Source organism: Onychomys torridus, chromosome 17 (assembly GCF_903995425.1).
Source record: "Onychomys torridus chromosome 17, mOncTor1.1, whole genome shotgun sequence".
Taxonomy (NCBI): Eukaryota; Metazoa; Chordata; class Mammalia; order Rodentia; family Cricetidae; genus Onychomys; species Onychomys torridus.
Window position 1 is genome coordinate 13,407,861 of NC_050459.1, and position 15,063 is coordinate 13,422,923.

General features: G+C 40.7%; 1 protein-coding gene across 1 annotated transcript in view; it reads right to left on the minus strand.

The window, feature by feature from the left end:
- Csmd1 (CUB and Sushi multiple domains 1) overlaps positions 1-15,063 on the minus strand; it is a 600,818-nt gene that overhangs the window by 560,703 nt on the left and 25,052 nt on the right. Inside the window, exon 2 of the mRNA XM_036209300.1 lies at positions 5,512-5,589. Within this exon, the coding sequence (XP_036065193.1) occupies positions 5,512-5,589 (78 nt within the window). The remainder of the gene's footprint in view (positions 1-5,511; positions 5,590-15,063) is intronic.

Sequence of the window (15,063 nt, forward strand, 5' to 3'; positions counted from 1 at the left end):
ATTAATTTGCCAACTTATTATCTGTGTGTCTACAGTTGACAGGCTGAGGGTGTAATTGAGGGAAGAACTTCAGGGATGGATCAATTTAGCCTTTAAACCCTCTGACTGAACTCCCGATGTTATAGTCACATAAATAATTTACCTATCACTAAAGGGGCTCCCTCCTCTGACAGACATTAATGTTCTCCCTACTCTACAGACACCTGAAAATGGAGCAGTCCCACAGTCATTCACAGATCCCACAATAAAAAGGTGAGGTGATTTTCTTTTACACTATTTGATGAAAATGTATGTAATAGGTTGAGTCCCTTGAATCTGTCATGAGCATGCTAAGCCACACAGTGGTCCTTCAGGCCAGTGGAGGTACCTTTTCTAGGCTTCTATTTCAGGTATTAAGAATAACATGATGAGGCCTCTGGTCATTTTCCCAAGTAAATTCTTCCCTTTAATCAGTTAGGCTTAGGACTTGGTTGCTTGGGATGCTCAAAGAATCTTTTATTTTCCACTAGGTTTGGACTTCGGTTTCACCATCTAGAGCCCAATTGAGTCCCATTTTTTTCATATCTTAATGGATCTCACTTTCCTGGTTGCCTTAAGAATTACATGTATGTGAGTGTCCTGTGGAATGTGATGGACCACCTTGCTTTGCAGACAATTTCTTGTTCGGCTTTTCCTTCCCCAGATGTATCTAGACATCAGCTTTCACAGCAAGGTTTTCCTGGGTATTTGCGAAGATATTTCAGTTCCTGCAGTGACAAAAGCCTATTCAGCTGCTGCATAATTTACTAACCTGATTTATAAAGCGCTACATTAAATCTAGTACTTTCATGCAATATGAGGATAGAGCTTTCTGAGGAAAGCAAAGATCTGTAATGATCGAAATGCACCCTGGAATTACATGTGATAGAAGAAAGCAGATTGGGGCAATTATCCCTCTTTTTATTATTAAACCTTCGGATGGCTGTTAGAGGTTAATGGAACTATTATTTTTCCTTCTTTCAAAATCTGCCTTAAAGCTGATCTGGCTGGCTCCTTATGAGGAGCCTGGCTCTTGCAACTGCAGGCAGAGTTTCGATTAAGCAAAAAGAGAGATCACACACGTGTGTGCTATCACTCAAATAAATCCTAGAGGATCTGTGTCCTGGAAATAAGCCCTGATGATGAGAGGTGCCCCTGCACACTTAACCACAAGCATGGTATCTTTGGTAACATATTTATAAGACACAATATGATTTTTGTAGGTGGGCAAAACAAGTCATGTTAATTGGAAGATTCTTGGAGGGAGGAGTGATAGAACAACCATACCTCTCACTACCCAGTTACAGCCTTTGAAAATGCTGCCTGGTGATGAATTCCAGACTGAAGTGTCAGAACATGAGTGCAGCCGCCATTGTCTATGGCTGATACACTTCTGGAGTGAAGGGTGGAGGTTTCTGCTCTAGGCAGAGAGGTAGGTAGAAAAGGCTGGAGTCACTAGTGAAGTCACAATGCCTTCCTCGGTCTACTCTCAAAGTGAGTCACATGAAAATAATTTTCTAAAACAGTAAAAATGTTAAGTTGTCTTCTCTTCCCAGCCTCCCAGAAATGCCCAATTAATGAGAATTAACAGTTTCTTCCCTTCTTCCCTCCTAGCATCTGCAGATCTGTTTATAAAGAGAAGACACAGGCCAGAAGATCTCTCTGGTGAAACCTCTTGCTAGGGATTTGGGACCCAAGTCATGGTGTGCCAGGGGAACAAGGACTGACTCAAGATATAATGCTGAATTTTTGTGAGCATAGTTAAGTAATCAGTGACTCTGGCCACCAGTCTTTTTATTTGTTTCCTATAGTTACTCCAAACTTGCAAAAAGAAAAACTAGGAAAATGAGAGTGACCATGCTGGATAGGTCAGTACACAATGGCCCAGGGTAGAAGGATGCATTTTCCCAAACTGTCTGTTTCAGGAAATGGTTTTGCCAGTCAGGATGTTTCAAGAATACCATGCAAACATTCAGTAGTTCTGTCACACACATCCCTGTGTGCTGAATGAAGCTCCACTCTGAGGCAGAGACATAGATTGTGTCATTCACCCCATCCCATATAAGTCAATGGAAAAGCTAGCAGCCAGTGTAGTGGAAGCTATCATAAACACAATAAACAACCAACTGTTGTCTGTCAATATCTCAGTCTGTATGCAAAGTTGGAATAAATTTGCTTACACTTCAAGTGTGTTTTTCAAGGTAGGTAACATTGATTATAAAACAATAAAAATGTTGCTTATACAGAAAGGATACAAAGAAATAAACTAAAAATGGAAGGTCTGGAACACTTGGGGATGTTTATTTCATTTTCATGTTTGGTGGCTATTCTTCCGAAGACCTACACAGCAATGCATGATGTTACCAAGTTCACCTTGCATTTAAAGAAAGCTTTAGAATGAGCAAGGCTCTCGAACCTACTCTCCTCTCAGGATTGGCATAAACAGCTGCAATCTGACATTCAATAGCTACTCAGAGTGTGCTGTCAATTCCCCTGAGCAAATCTACATTGAATTTGTAAAGTATTTTTTTTATTTTTTATTTTTAAATATATTTTTTTCTTCATACAGATATTTGTGTTTTAATTTTACATGTCGGCCATGGGTTCCCCTGTCCTCCCTCCTCTTGCCCCCACCCCCTGAATTTGTAAAATCATTTGTCAATAACTTTGCGTGGGGAAATAATTCCAACAATAGATATCTGTGTTTCTCCTCCCCCATAGCTATTTTTATGAATGAACTAGAAAGGCATTTACCTGTCCATCTTCCCATGGAAAGAATCTAGGATGGACTTGGCCCTGAAGAAAGCCCAGAAGAGGTGGAGGAGAGATTGTATCTACCACTGTCCTCTCTAAAACTCTAAACAATGGCAGGGTCTGGTGATGTATGTACACATGTGGTCTCAACACTTGCCAGAAGGACTGTCACAATACACACACACACACACACACACACACACACACACACACACACTCAAGAAAGTGAGTGTATGACAAGTGTCAGATGAGCAGGAGTCTCACCAGACTTGCCTTGTGCAAGTGCATTGACATGAAGACCTTTGTCAAATCTTTTCTCTGTAAGGACTCTCAAGAAGAAGAGGCCCAATTAGGGCTGAAAAATGCAAAGGGTTGACCTAGGATAGTGGCTCACAGCTCACACTCCATCCTGCACTTCAGTTAGGTGCTTTTAGAACATATTTTGTCAATCATCATCAAACCTTATTTGGGGAAGCCTTTAGAGTACCTGTGTTAGGAGGTTGCATTGGCTTGAATGTACAATGTAGTCAGAAAAGGGGCTGTGGTCTCCAAGGACTAGGACACTGGAGCCTGAACTTCAGTGAAGAACTTTAGAAGAAATAAGGCCCGTGCCAAGGGCACTGGCATTTCTCTATCGGTATAAAGTACTTAGTCCTATGGAAATCCAAATGAGGCTGGTTGCCACTGTAAGTGTGAAGAATGTAAATTGCTTTCTCATAACTTACCTTCATAAAGATGGTAAGGAATTCACAGAGCACAAAGGGAAAATGGCCATCCTTGTGGGCTCACAGTAGGCTGAGAGCTTGTCCTAATAGGCCCAGCTCTAGCCATCAGAACACAGATACAAGTGAAGCCAGTGTCTGCATCTTTCCTGGCATCTACAGAGCAAGGTCCCCTGCTGCTAAGCCCTGGGATGACTTACTACAATTCTGACTCCTCTTTCTCAGACAGAGAAGCTCCACCTGGGATAACTAATTGCTCAGTGCCCACTGCATAACATAGATGGGGAAGGGCCGCTTAGACTATTCTGGCATATCTTCCTGATAACCATGCATAAATGATTACTGGTTTAGCATTATCGATAGTGAATCTTGGACCTGATCATAGCAAGTGTCTCTACTGCCAGAGTCTGTCCCCCAAGCTTCCTCTAGGAAACACTTCCCTATCCTCAACTGTCCCTTCAGGGTCACATATTTCCCTCACACACTGATCCTAGAATGCTCTTGGTTTCTTCAGTTCTTCCTTTTCCTCACTGATGAATCCTCAAACATGGCACAGACAGTTTCGTACTGCCTGGGCATGGGAATGCACACTTCCTAATACTCAAAAGGAAATTGTGCTAGGCGGTGGTGGCGGTGGTGGCGGTGCACCCCTTTAATCCCAGCACTCGGGAGGCAGAGGCAGGCAGATCTCTGTGAGTACGAGGCCAGCCTGGTCTACAGAGTGAGATCCAGGAAAGGTTCAAAGCTACACAGAGAAACCCATCTCGAAAAACCAAAAAAAGAAAAAAAAAAAAAAAAAGGAAATTGTAAGGTCACTTTCTGTATTGATAGGGACAGGGGAGAGAGTCTTGCATGTGTCACCCAAGCAGAAGAACATGTACCCAGATGGGGCCTCAGATCTAATGCTGAATTAATACAAGTATTATCACCTGGCAGGTGGCTCTGTCAAACTGTAGATCACCTCTTCAAGAATATCAATCATAAAATTTATTTTTAAAAAGTATTACCAACACTTTCTTTTCTATCTATAAGACACACAGCTGAAAGTAACAAAACCCAAAACTTTATATTGACAAACAAAATCCCTTTCTTCACATTTCTATCACTCAATCATTTCCATCATTTAAAAATGTATCCCCAATGAAAGACATGGGCTGTGGTTATCAAAAAAAGTAACAGAAATATTCACAAGGTACCAGTTTTGCATATCACCCCCTGAAATCACCCAGATATGGGATACCCAGTGAACACAGAATGAGGATAATATGAGCAGAAGTCTGGGAGATAGCTGAAGAAGGTGGCCACAGACCAATACAATGTGTGAATACTCAGCATTGTAGTACAGTCTGTTGTCATAATCCGTGGCTAGAAAATCCACAAGGAACATCTATAAAATGTGTGTAACCATCTAGATGGGAACTCAGCTCTGGGCATACAACCAAGGAATTCTGAACAATCAGACCAGCTGTGAAGGCTGAGCCCTTACAGATCAGTCAAGATGCCATTATTGAGTGAGTGAACACTTCATCCAACACACAGCTATTGAGAAAGCACAATGCTTCTCTGGGTACATCTGAACAGAAAGGGATGCATGCTCTGTGGCACTGTATTTCTCATAGGAAGGACTGACACGCTGCCCAAATGTTCTACTCTACAGGCAATAGATGATCAGAGATATTGAATAAGAAGACTCAAAGACCCAAATCCCCCTTTCTAGTGTTTGTTGCAGGGGTGAAGGGTGAAGAGAAGAGAAGACAAGAGAGTTTTAAGAAAGAAATCTTCAAGGTCTAGTCTTTTACAGGGAAGAAAGGAGACAGATATGGTATGTTTCAGGGGTAGGATAATATGTCAACAGGTCAGGTCTAGTCTTTCTCCTAGAAAAATCTTTCAAAGTAGAAGAGATGAACAGTTGAATTAGAAGCAGCATCTCACAGAATGAAGTTAGGGACCATTCAGTCCACTCCTGTTTCCCCCCTAATTGGTGCATCCATCCTCACAGAAAAAAAAAGTGACTCACAGACAGAGTTCTTGTGGCTGCTGTCCTTGCTTGGTAGCATCTTGACTCCCCTGGACTTCAGTTCGATTGCTTTTTTCACTGAAAGAGAGACAAGTAGATTATCAGATGAGACTTGGAGTTCACAAAGTCGTACTTTAATCTCACAGCAAATTCAATCTCAACACCCTTTTAGCAACCCCTGAGAGGGGCCAGGATCTAAGCGTCTAATGAGACGAAACAGATAGAAAATGGGCTACAAATAATTAAGACAGGCTTTTCTGCAGCAAAATGTATCTCACAATCATGTATTTAGAGATGAAAATAATAGACAGTGGGGGGTCAGCTTTGACAGCCAAACCCACTCACTATTAGGACACACGACTTAGACATACCACCATTGTCTCACCAACTACACAGGGTAGATTGTGCTTTCAGATTTCCACAGTGACACTGACACTAATGCTTTCCAAATAATTTGCTATATTCATGAAATTCTTTCAGAAAAAAAATGGATGTTGATCAATCATTTATTCAACCACTTAAATTTTATCAAGAGATATTAATGGGCGGCAGTATGAGAATGCTATGCTCAGAATACTGTAGGTGAAAAGTGAAGGATCCAACCTCTTTCCTGTCCCTTCCCTTCTCTTCCCTCCTCTTCCCTTCCCTCCATCCCTTCTTCCCTTCCTCCCTCTGTCCATCCCCCCTTCCTCTCTCCCTCCTTCTTTGCTTTCCTAGCACAGCTTTCCTATCTGTGATATGTAAGAATGTCCACTGTAGTTTCTTCTCTCAGATTTAGATAAGCGTCTGAATTTTCTCAGTCCTGAACCAAACAGAACTGGGTATGAGCCAAAGTCTGTAAGAGGAACCCCTTGCATTTAAAAAAAAAAAATGAGAAAACAAGGGAAAGAACCAGGGTGGGCGAGTGTGTGGCCTCCTTCTTCCTCTTCTTTGACTGCCATGGGCTCCCCTTTCTTGCCTTTCCTCTCAAAAGCTCCTACTAGAGTCTAAGTATCAGTCAGTTGGTTTATTTCTCTGAAGGAAACTACATAGAGCAAGGCAAGGTGGCCAGGAGCCCACTACTCATTTGTTTGCTCCTGCATCTCAGTGCTGTCAAATATTTCAGTCCAAGACATGGCAAACCCAAATAAAACCCAGGCCAGTTGCTGCTTATCCCCCATAGCTCCACCCCTTATTTTGTGCCTCACCCATTTGTGGAAGCCTGTGGCGCCAGCTTCCTCCTTCCCAGGATGTCCAATGAAAGAGGAAGCCTGAGACCCTACATCAAGACTAAACACAACCCCACAGGAATCACTGAGAAAAGACCAACTGAAGTTTGTGGTCTACTCCTGTGTTACCTGGCCTTCCCTAGAACCAGAGAAAGAAGGGAGGCTATGGATGCCTCTAATTCTACTTCTTCTTTACTTTTTAAAATTTTTTTCTGGAACAAAATGAAAACAGTTATCTGCCAACTACCACCTCTCTCATAAAAAGTGACCTTTGTCAATTGTAGAAAAGGATGGATCTTTTTGGTGCTGTAGTTATCATCTGTGTCTGAGGCTCCACTAGGAGAAAAACCTTTCACTGAAGGGACTTCACAGAGTGACAGAAACGGAGGGTCCTCTAATATGACCAGGGAATGGCCTAGACAAAGTATCAGGGGCCAGATGTCTGCTCGCCTTGGTATCCTAACAGACACAATATCATAACTCAGTCTGTGTGCAGGAGTCTGGACTGCCAAATTGAAGCCTTGTGCTAGTGTCTCCCTGTGTTGCTGGGACAGCAAGAGTAAGATGTTAGATCAGCAGAATACTGTGAAAGCATTTGACATTGAATTATTTTTCAAGTTGTTTCTTTTTATATGAGCTTCATCACTCAGAAGGCCCTATGCTGTGTGGGTGGGGCTTCTATTTACTTAATACTTGGCATAAGATAAAGAGCTGGTCTTGGATTTATAATCTTCTTTGTTAATCTGGAGCTGAAATGTGTTGACTCCTTTAGCATCACAAACCTCAAAGGTGGGATAGGACAAACACAGACGGTGCTTGCTTGTGAGATTAAGCAGGATAACAGAAGAAAGCAGGACCGGGAAGGAAATTTCTTATCTTCTAGAGTTCTTCCCAAATACATAGCTGACAAATGATGAAGTTAGGCTAGCCTGGAGTCCCAGTGCTAAGGTTTCTCATAGGAACGTTGAGGCAGGCATCTCAGATCCACTGCAAGAAAGTAATAGTCAATACGTAGTTCTCAGCCTTCAACATTTCAGAGCGTCTTGTCACTGAGCCGCTGTGGTTCTGACCATTGTCTTTAGGGCTGGCCCACCCCATCCATGGATCATCCAGTACAAATAGAGAGAAACCCAAACAGAGATGCTCTCCAAATGTGACAATGACTTAAGCACCAAGGATCCTGTGGTTATTCATGGTTTAAAATAGCTCTACCACTACTCAGCTTTCCCCTCTGTCTCTACAAGGCTTGCTGTGGTTGATATATTGTGCACCCCAATAAACTTATCTGGGGGTAAGAGAACAGAATAGGCACTATATTAAACATAGAGGTTAGGCAGTGGTAGCTCACGCCTTTATTCCTACTATTCTTGAGGCAGAGATCCATCTGGATCTGTGTGAATTCAAGGCCATACTGGAAACAGCCAGGCATGATGACTCAAGCCTTTAATCCCATGAAGTAATGGTAGGAGGCAGAAAAGTATATAAGGCATGAGGACCAGGACCTAGACGTTTTTAGACTTTTCAGATTTTACGCTTTTAGCACCAGTTCAGCTGAGATCCATTCTGATGAGGACTCAGAGGCTTCCAGTCTGAAAAAATGGGATTGGCTGTGAAGCTGGCGAGGTAAGGTTAGCTGTGGCTTGTTCTGTCTCTCTGTTCTTTCAGAATTCACCCCAATAGCTGGCTCTTGAGTTTTTTTTTTTTAATTAATAATACCATTTAGGATTCATGTTACAGCTTGCCTCAAAGGTGGAAACTGGTTATTCAGTATCCATTCACAGAGAGCCTAGCCCCAAATTTTCTCTGCTTTGATTTCCCTTCCTGTGAATTTAGTCTGATATTTCTCATCTCTATTGCCGTGCGGTGACCAAGAACAGCAAAAACAGGAAATGAGAGCAAGGAGCTGCTCTCCTTTAAAACAGATTTTCCTGTCTGCCCCCAGAACCATGTCTTCATTTACAATTGCAAGTGCCTTGATGTGAGTTCCTCATCATCTCCACTTTCTTCTACAGAAGCAACTATATCTTGATGGGACTCAGGGGAGAGGAGATGAATTTGCAATGAGAAACACAAAGGAGAATCAATGGGAAGATTAGACATCACGTTAAACTCCCAGCAAATTCCACTCAGTGTAAACAGATAAAACAAAACAGAACTCAATGCCTTCAGAAAGTAAAAAGAAAGACTGAGAGGTGTACAGGGTGCCATAAGAGTGTTTGAATATACTGGACCTCTCTGAGAATGTGATGAGACCATAAATTCTACAATTCTACAAATAATTGTTTGACGCTCAGTGAAGCTAAATTTCCACCAGGGATACTTTATTTATTTTTCAATATGATGATATTATTCTTCTGTTACTCTCTGAACCACTGGGTTCTGATTTATTCCAGGTTTCTTTAGCCTCTTATTGAACAATAGTTTGGGACAGTGTTGTCCAGAAAGAGAAGTTGACACATACATCCTTGGTCTACCAGTTGTTTGCACCTTTCATCTGTGTCTTCCTTAATATTCTTCTCCTTCCACCCAGAAGCATTTCCTTTCTTCTTCTTCCTCCTTTTCCTCCTCTTTGTGTCCTCATTTCCCTCTCTCCCTCTTCTCTCTCTTTTTCTCTCCCTTATTCTTTTTCACTTCAGCTCCTATTGAGGCTGACAGAGAGATACTGATTTATTAAAAAAAAAAAAAAAGCAGCAAGAAGAGAGTGTTGTAACCAAGCTCAAATGTGCAGGATTCAGGGAAAGATACTGTCCCCCCAACCCCACACCCAGCAATAGCCTGCCCTTCATCAAAGGGTGGGGAGGTACTGATCTTGTTCATTTTAAGCTCTTAGAAGGAATGATAAAAATGCCCCAATGACTGATAACAACCCTAAATCTTATGTTTAACCTCAGACCCAGACAATGAGAATCTCTAATTTCAGCTAACAAGTTTATTTTGTTTGCTCTTTTTAGCTTGGCTTCTGAGATACTATTGAGTTGAGTTGTAAATTTATCTTTTGGTGGTCACTGGCTTGGCTTTCCAAAGTAAAGGCAGGTAAGACATACTGGGGCTGTGCTAGGGACTTTAGCCTGACCTGGCTAACTTAACTCAGTCATGTACTTAGACAGATAGTGATAACTAGAGGATGGACATGGTACCACAGAGACAGTAGGCCAAGGACACAAGAGCTCAGTTTGGGCCGCTGAGTCTATGGGGTCTATGGTACAGCATGGTGGCTGTTGTTAGTGGTGTGTGCAAGCTTGAGGTTAGCTAAGAGAGTTGGTTTTAAGTCTTATCAGAAATCATTACTTTGAAATGTGGAGAACGGATGCAGTCCACAGGCATTTGCATGCTTCTGACTCTGCTGCCTGCCTCCATTCTTCCCTGCTCTGACCCAGGCTTATCCCTCAAGAACCATAAGTCAAATAAACACTTCTTTCTAGAGTTGCCTTGATCAAGGAGCTATGCCGTAGCAACGGAAAAGTAACCCATGCATCGGCACAGACTACGGTGCCATGAAAGCTGGCAATGGCCATGAATCGCCTAGATAAGAACTAGTCTTAGAAAAAACAACAAACAAGCCAACAAAAACCCACACAGCTTGAATTCCAGGAAAATCTTTGCACACACACACACACACACACACACACACACACACACACACACTTGCTTCCTTTACTATGTATCTAGACACAGAAGTTGATTTTTCAGTTTATCTCCCTCTTCGATTATTGGCCAAGAACGAATATCTTTGCAAATAAAAAAAGTAAAGTGTAAATGGTTTCAACCAAATTTCATGTTCTGAATATGAAGATAAAACCTATTGTTAAACCCAACCAAAAGAAGCAAACTGTCAAATCTGTAAGCCAATCTCTGTCCATTTACAGTCTCAGCATTTGACATAGATCACTCAAAATATAAATCCTGTTTATTTACCAAGAGACTAATTATAATTGTATTAATGAACTTCTAGACTAAAAATATTCAATTTAAGTGTTACATCCAAAGACTATTCATTCTTGGAGGGCAGCTATGCTCACTCACCCTTATACTACCAATGTTGCCCCAAACTGTTCATTCTTATTAAGGATAACAGCAGGGAAATTATTGACTTACATAATTTTTTTCATATATTTATGAAATACATAGCATACATTAATTGATGAGTTGTCTCCCTCTTTGCTCAGAAACATTCTTGTCCCCAAAATGCCCTTCTCACACAGTCTGTCATATATTTAATTAATATAATAACTACAACCAACCCTTTGTTGCCTTAATTTATATCACAGAGGATATTTAATTTATTTATTTTCCTATTATTCATTTTAAGTTTTTTGTTGGATTTTGTTTCCTGGGACAGAGTCTCTCTATGTAGCTCAGGCTTGTCTTCTGCATGAGCTTTCTAAGTGCTGAGATGACAAGTGTTTATCAAACCCAGCCTTGTTAGTGTTAATAGATCTGAATTGAAGAGGCAATGGTATATTTTAGAACTATATTTTCTACTTATAGATGTATCTGGAAATTTTTATGTTTCTTTCATTGTCAGAAAGTAAAAGCTCAGTTCATTTTGGAATATTTGAAAGTCTTGTGTTATTGTTTAATGCAAAATTAAGCATTTAAAAAAAGTAGCATGCCTTGAGGAATTGCGGTTGTTCACACTTCTTCACTCTCCACAAAACTCATGTTTTTCTGGAAGCTTTTCCACCCCAGTCCTTCATAAATTGTTTCAAACATTAAGAGGTAGGATTGCTTTAAAATTAATCAGTTGCTTTATTACTAAATCCAACATCATGATCCCCCCAATTAACACTAATTTTATTGCATTTTATATTGAAAAGGCCATAAAAATCCAGATGATTTTATATTTTAAACACATTTAATGATTCAAGCCCATTGTTAAACAGTCTGAGACTTATGAAATGGCTAAATGTTGCCTCAGTTTCCTAGTGTCTGTCAGTCAGTTATCAGTGTTATGTCCACGTGATGGTAGATGCTGGCACAATCACAGGGTCTCAATTGTGGCTTCTCTTAGGTCAAGGAGCCATACTCCCAAGAGAACTGTCTCTTCCACATCTTCACATGAGTTTATCATCTTGAAAACATGATCTTTCACCTTTCTGTTCATTTGTTTTGCCAAGATATATTTCTGATATATAACCCAGGCCAGTCTCAGATGCAGGGCTATACTCCTGCCTCAACCTTCCTGTACCAAAACTGTAGACAGAGGTCACAAAACCCAGCTTGGCTGTTGTACTTTCTCCTGTGTGATAAGCTTTTTCTTTTCCTTTTTTATTTCTTCTGCTTGAGTGATCGATTTACACAAGCATGTTATCTTATTCCAATTTCTCTCAGAAGACTCAAAACAAAAAGGTATAAAGCAGAAAGAATGTAACCAGAAAACAGATGGTAGAATCCTTCACTCCCATTCTCATCACTCACTGCTCTGAGAGCAGTGGGGGGGGGGGGGTTAGAGTGCCTCTTCACACCTCTTCCTTTCCCTCTTGAGTCTGAAAGAGATCCCTCCAAAGTCAGCTCCCACTTCCTTGTGGTTGATCCTTCTCCTCAGTTCTCTCCTCAGCCACTACCCCCTACAATCCTTTGATTGGTGTTCACGAGCAATAACTGCATTTGACACATGTCTTACAAAGTCAGGGCTCATTTGAGCTGGAAAAGCAGCCTGCTTACTTTACTGGGAATCACTCCTGGCTTCCCTCATTGATTATTACTTAAGCATAATTTACATTTAAAAAATTACCTTCCTCCTTTCTGTGCTGGGGATCAAACAAGGGGCATGTTGGCAAGCACTCTTCTGTTGAGAAGGGTCCCATCCCTAAAGATTTCTTTTTAATACTTTATCAGATTGCATGACACAATGTGGAAAGAAGTATCAAGCTATACATATACTTTCCCACAATGCCAAGATTTCTAAATTCAGACATTGACTGAGTCAGTAAATTACATTTTCTAAGCATACTTTTAATAAATTTAAGCATTAGGTTTTAAAAACTTCTGTTAAATGCCCTTTGATGTCAGCCACATCATGATAAAGATAGAGAGGTGGAAACTTAGAGTCTGCTTTTATAAGAAAGCACTGACTCCATAGAAGTCTCCAGGCTACTAAAAGCAGCAGGGAAGTCTGATGTTTCGGCTTCACTTGTGTCTCTCTTTCTCCTTTGCTATAGATGAAGGTACAGAGAGAAGTCATTCTCCCAACCCTGTACCTTGAGTTTAAGGACAGAAAACTTGACAGGACAGGTCTCTGAGGTAAGGATCCATCAGGATGAGCCTACAACACAGATTCAGAAGCAATCATTACCTGAGAACCTTGTCCCATCAAGCAATAAGGACTTGTTCAGACCTCCTTACAGGACCAGAACTGAGAAGATAATGGGTGGAACTCTGTAAGTGCCTAGTTATGAGTTCCTTTTGCCTGGTCCTACCACTGCTTCAGCCTAATGCTCACACCATTACCAAAAGGTAATTATCAAAAGGAAAGCAAAGAGAAGCAAAAGAGCTCATTTCCCAGAGGTAACTACTTGTTACAATTTTGATTCTTTTCTTCCCAAACTCATGAGAGTTGTGTGAGTTAATAGAGGAAGTTGGTAGAAACACATATGGTTTTTTCGGAGGAAAAAATAAAGCTTCATTTTTATTCTGATTCCATTACTTCCCATATTTTTCCTTACAATGCTCTTAATGGTGGTCATCTTTAGTATGAGTCAATACCTCTACTCACTCCTGGGCTTCTGCGTAACAATGGACACCTGTTGACCATGTGTTCAAACTCTGGTCTGTTTCTCTAAATAAACAGCTAAAATTAGGCTGTCACTCCATCAGACTAAGTTGATTTATAGAAAAGCGGTGTGGTGTCAGCTACCTCCCCAGTTATACCCAGGAATATCTTAACTAACCCTCACCTGTCACCAGCCAGTTTCGGCCTAAGAGAAAACACTAGCCAAGCAAGTAGCCGACATTGGATCTCAGTTTTAACTGCATTTAAAGTAATGACTGGCTTACTTGCTGATATATGTCGCACAGTGGCGCCTCGTCCTAGTCCTATGCAGGTTATTTCACAGGGAGCTTAATTGTTGCTGTGGCAAGTCTTTTTTAAGTTCTAGAAATAACTGCCGTGTTGTTTCCACAAGGTCATCTCTCCCGCAGTTCTCATTATACAATTACACAAATGCAGGCATTCCTATGTTTCAATCAGATGCCAGCATGCCCTTGAACAACAACCTTTGCAACAAACTAACATCTGTGCTCCAGGAGCTAGATTATCAGATTTCAGCTTTATGCTTAAATCAGCCAGTCTGCTCAGTCTGTGAATCAACCCGTGAAACCCAATGTAGTAATGACACTTGGTACTATTACCAGTGCTGTGGCTGCATTTCCTTGCCAAGTGATCTTTGGAAACCTTTAGCCTAAGGTTCACTTAAGAAATTAAATGGTCATCTTACTTGCATATGTATATGTGAGAAAATTACGTAGAGTCATGCATGTGTTACATCAGAAAAACAGACCTTTGCATCTTTCCAGAATTTCTGAATTCCTTTAATAGAAATAAATTCACAAGCTGTGTCAATTACATTGACTATAAATTTCCAAATTGACCCTTTCCCCTGAGAGCTGGCTGCTGGTAAACAAACAAACAAATAAACAAAACCAAAAAACAACAAGAAAAACCACCTCAATTCCATCTTACTTATCAATAATAACGCTCACATATTATACTGCACACAACATTTTATTATTTACTTATTTGTTTTAAAATATTTATTTGCATTTTTGTGTGTATGTATGTACATATACATGCCTATGGCAGCTAGAAAGGAGCATTGGATCCCCTGGAGCTGGAGTAGTTAGCTTTGAGTCACCCAATGTGGGTCCTGAGAACCAAACTCCAGTCCTCTGTAAGAGTAGCAAGTGCTTTTAACTTCTGGATCCTATCTTCAGTTCTAACATTTTAAAAACAGTAAAAAAAAAAAAAAAAAAAAAAAAAAAGCATTGTCCTTCAATCATATTAACGGTTTTAAGTAATAAAGCCAACTAAAAAAGTATATATAGGACAGCTGGTAAGATTGCTCAGAAGTTAAAAGTACATGTTGCTTTTCCACAAGACCTAAGTTCAGTTCCCAGTACTCCTGTCTAGAAGCTTCAAACAGCTTGATTCCAATTCCAGGGGATCCTATGCCCCCCATGTTGTCCTATATGGATACAGTACTCTGTGTGTGTGTGTGTGTGTGTGTGTGTGTGTGTGTGTGTGTGTGTGTGTGTATACACATATGCATAGATAAAACCAAAAAATAAATCTTTGATAAAACTGTGTCTATGGCAGGATGGCTTCAAGGATTAAAGAGGCCCAACA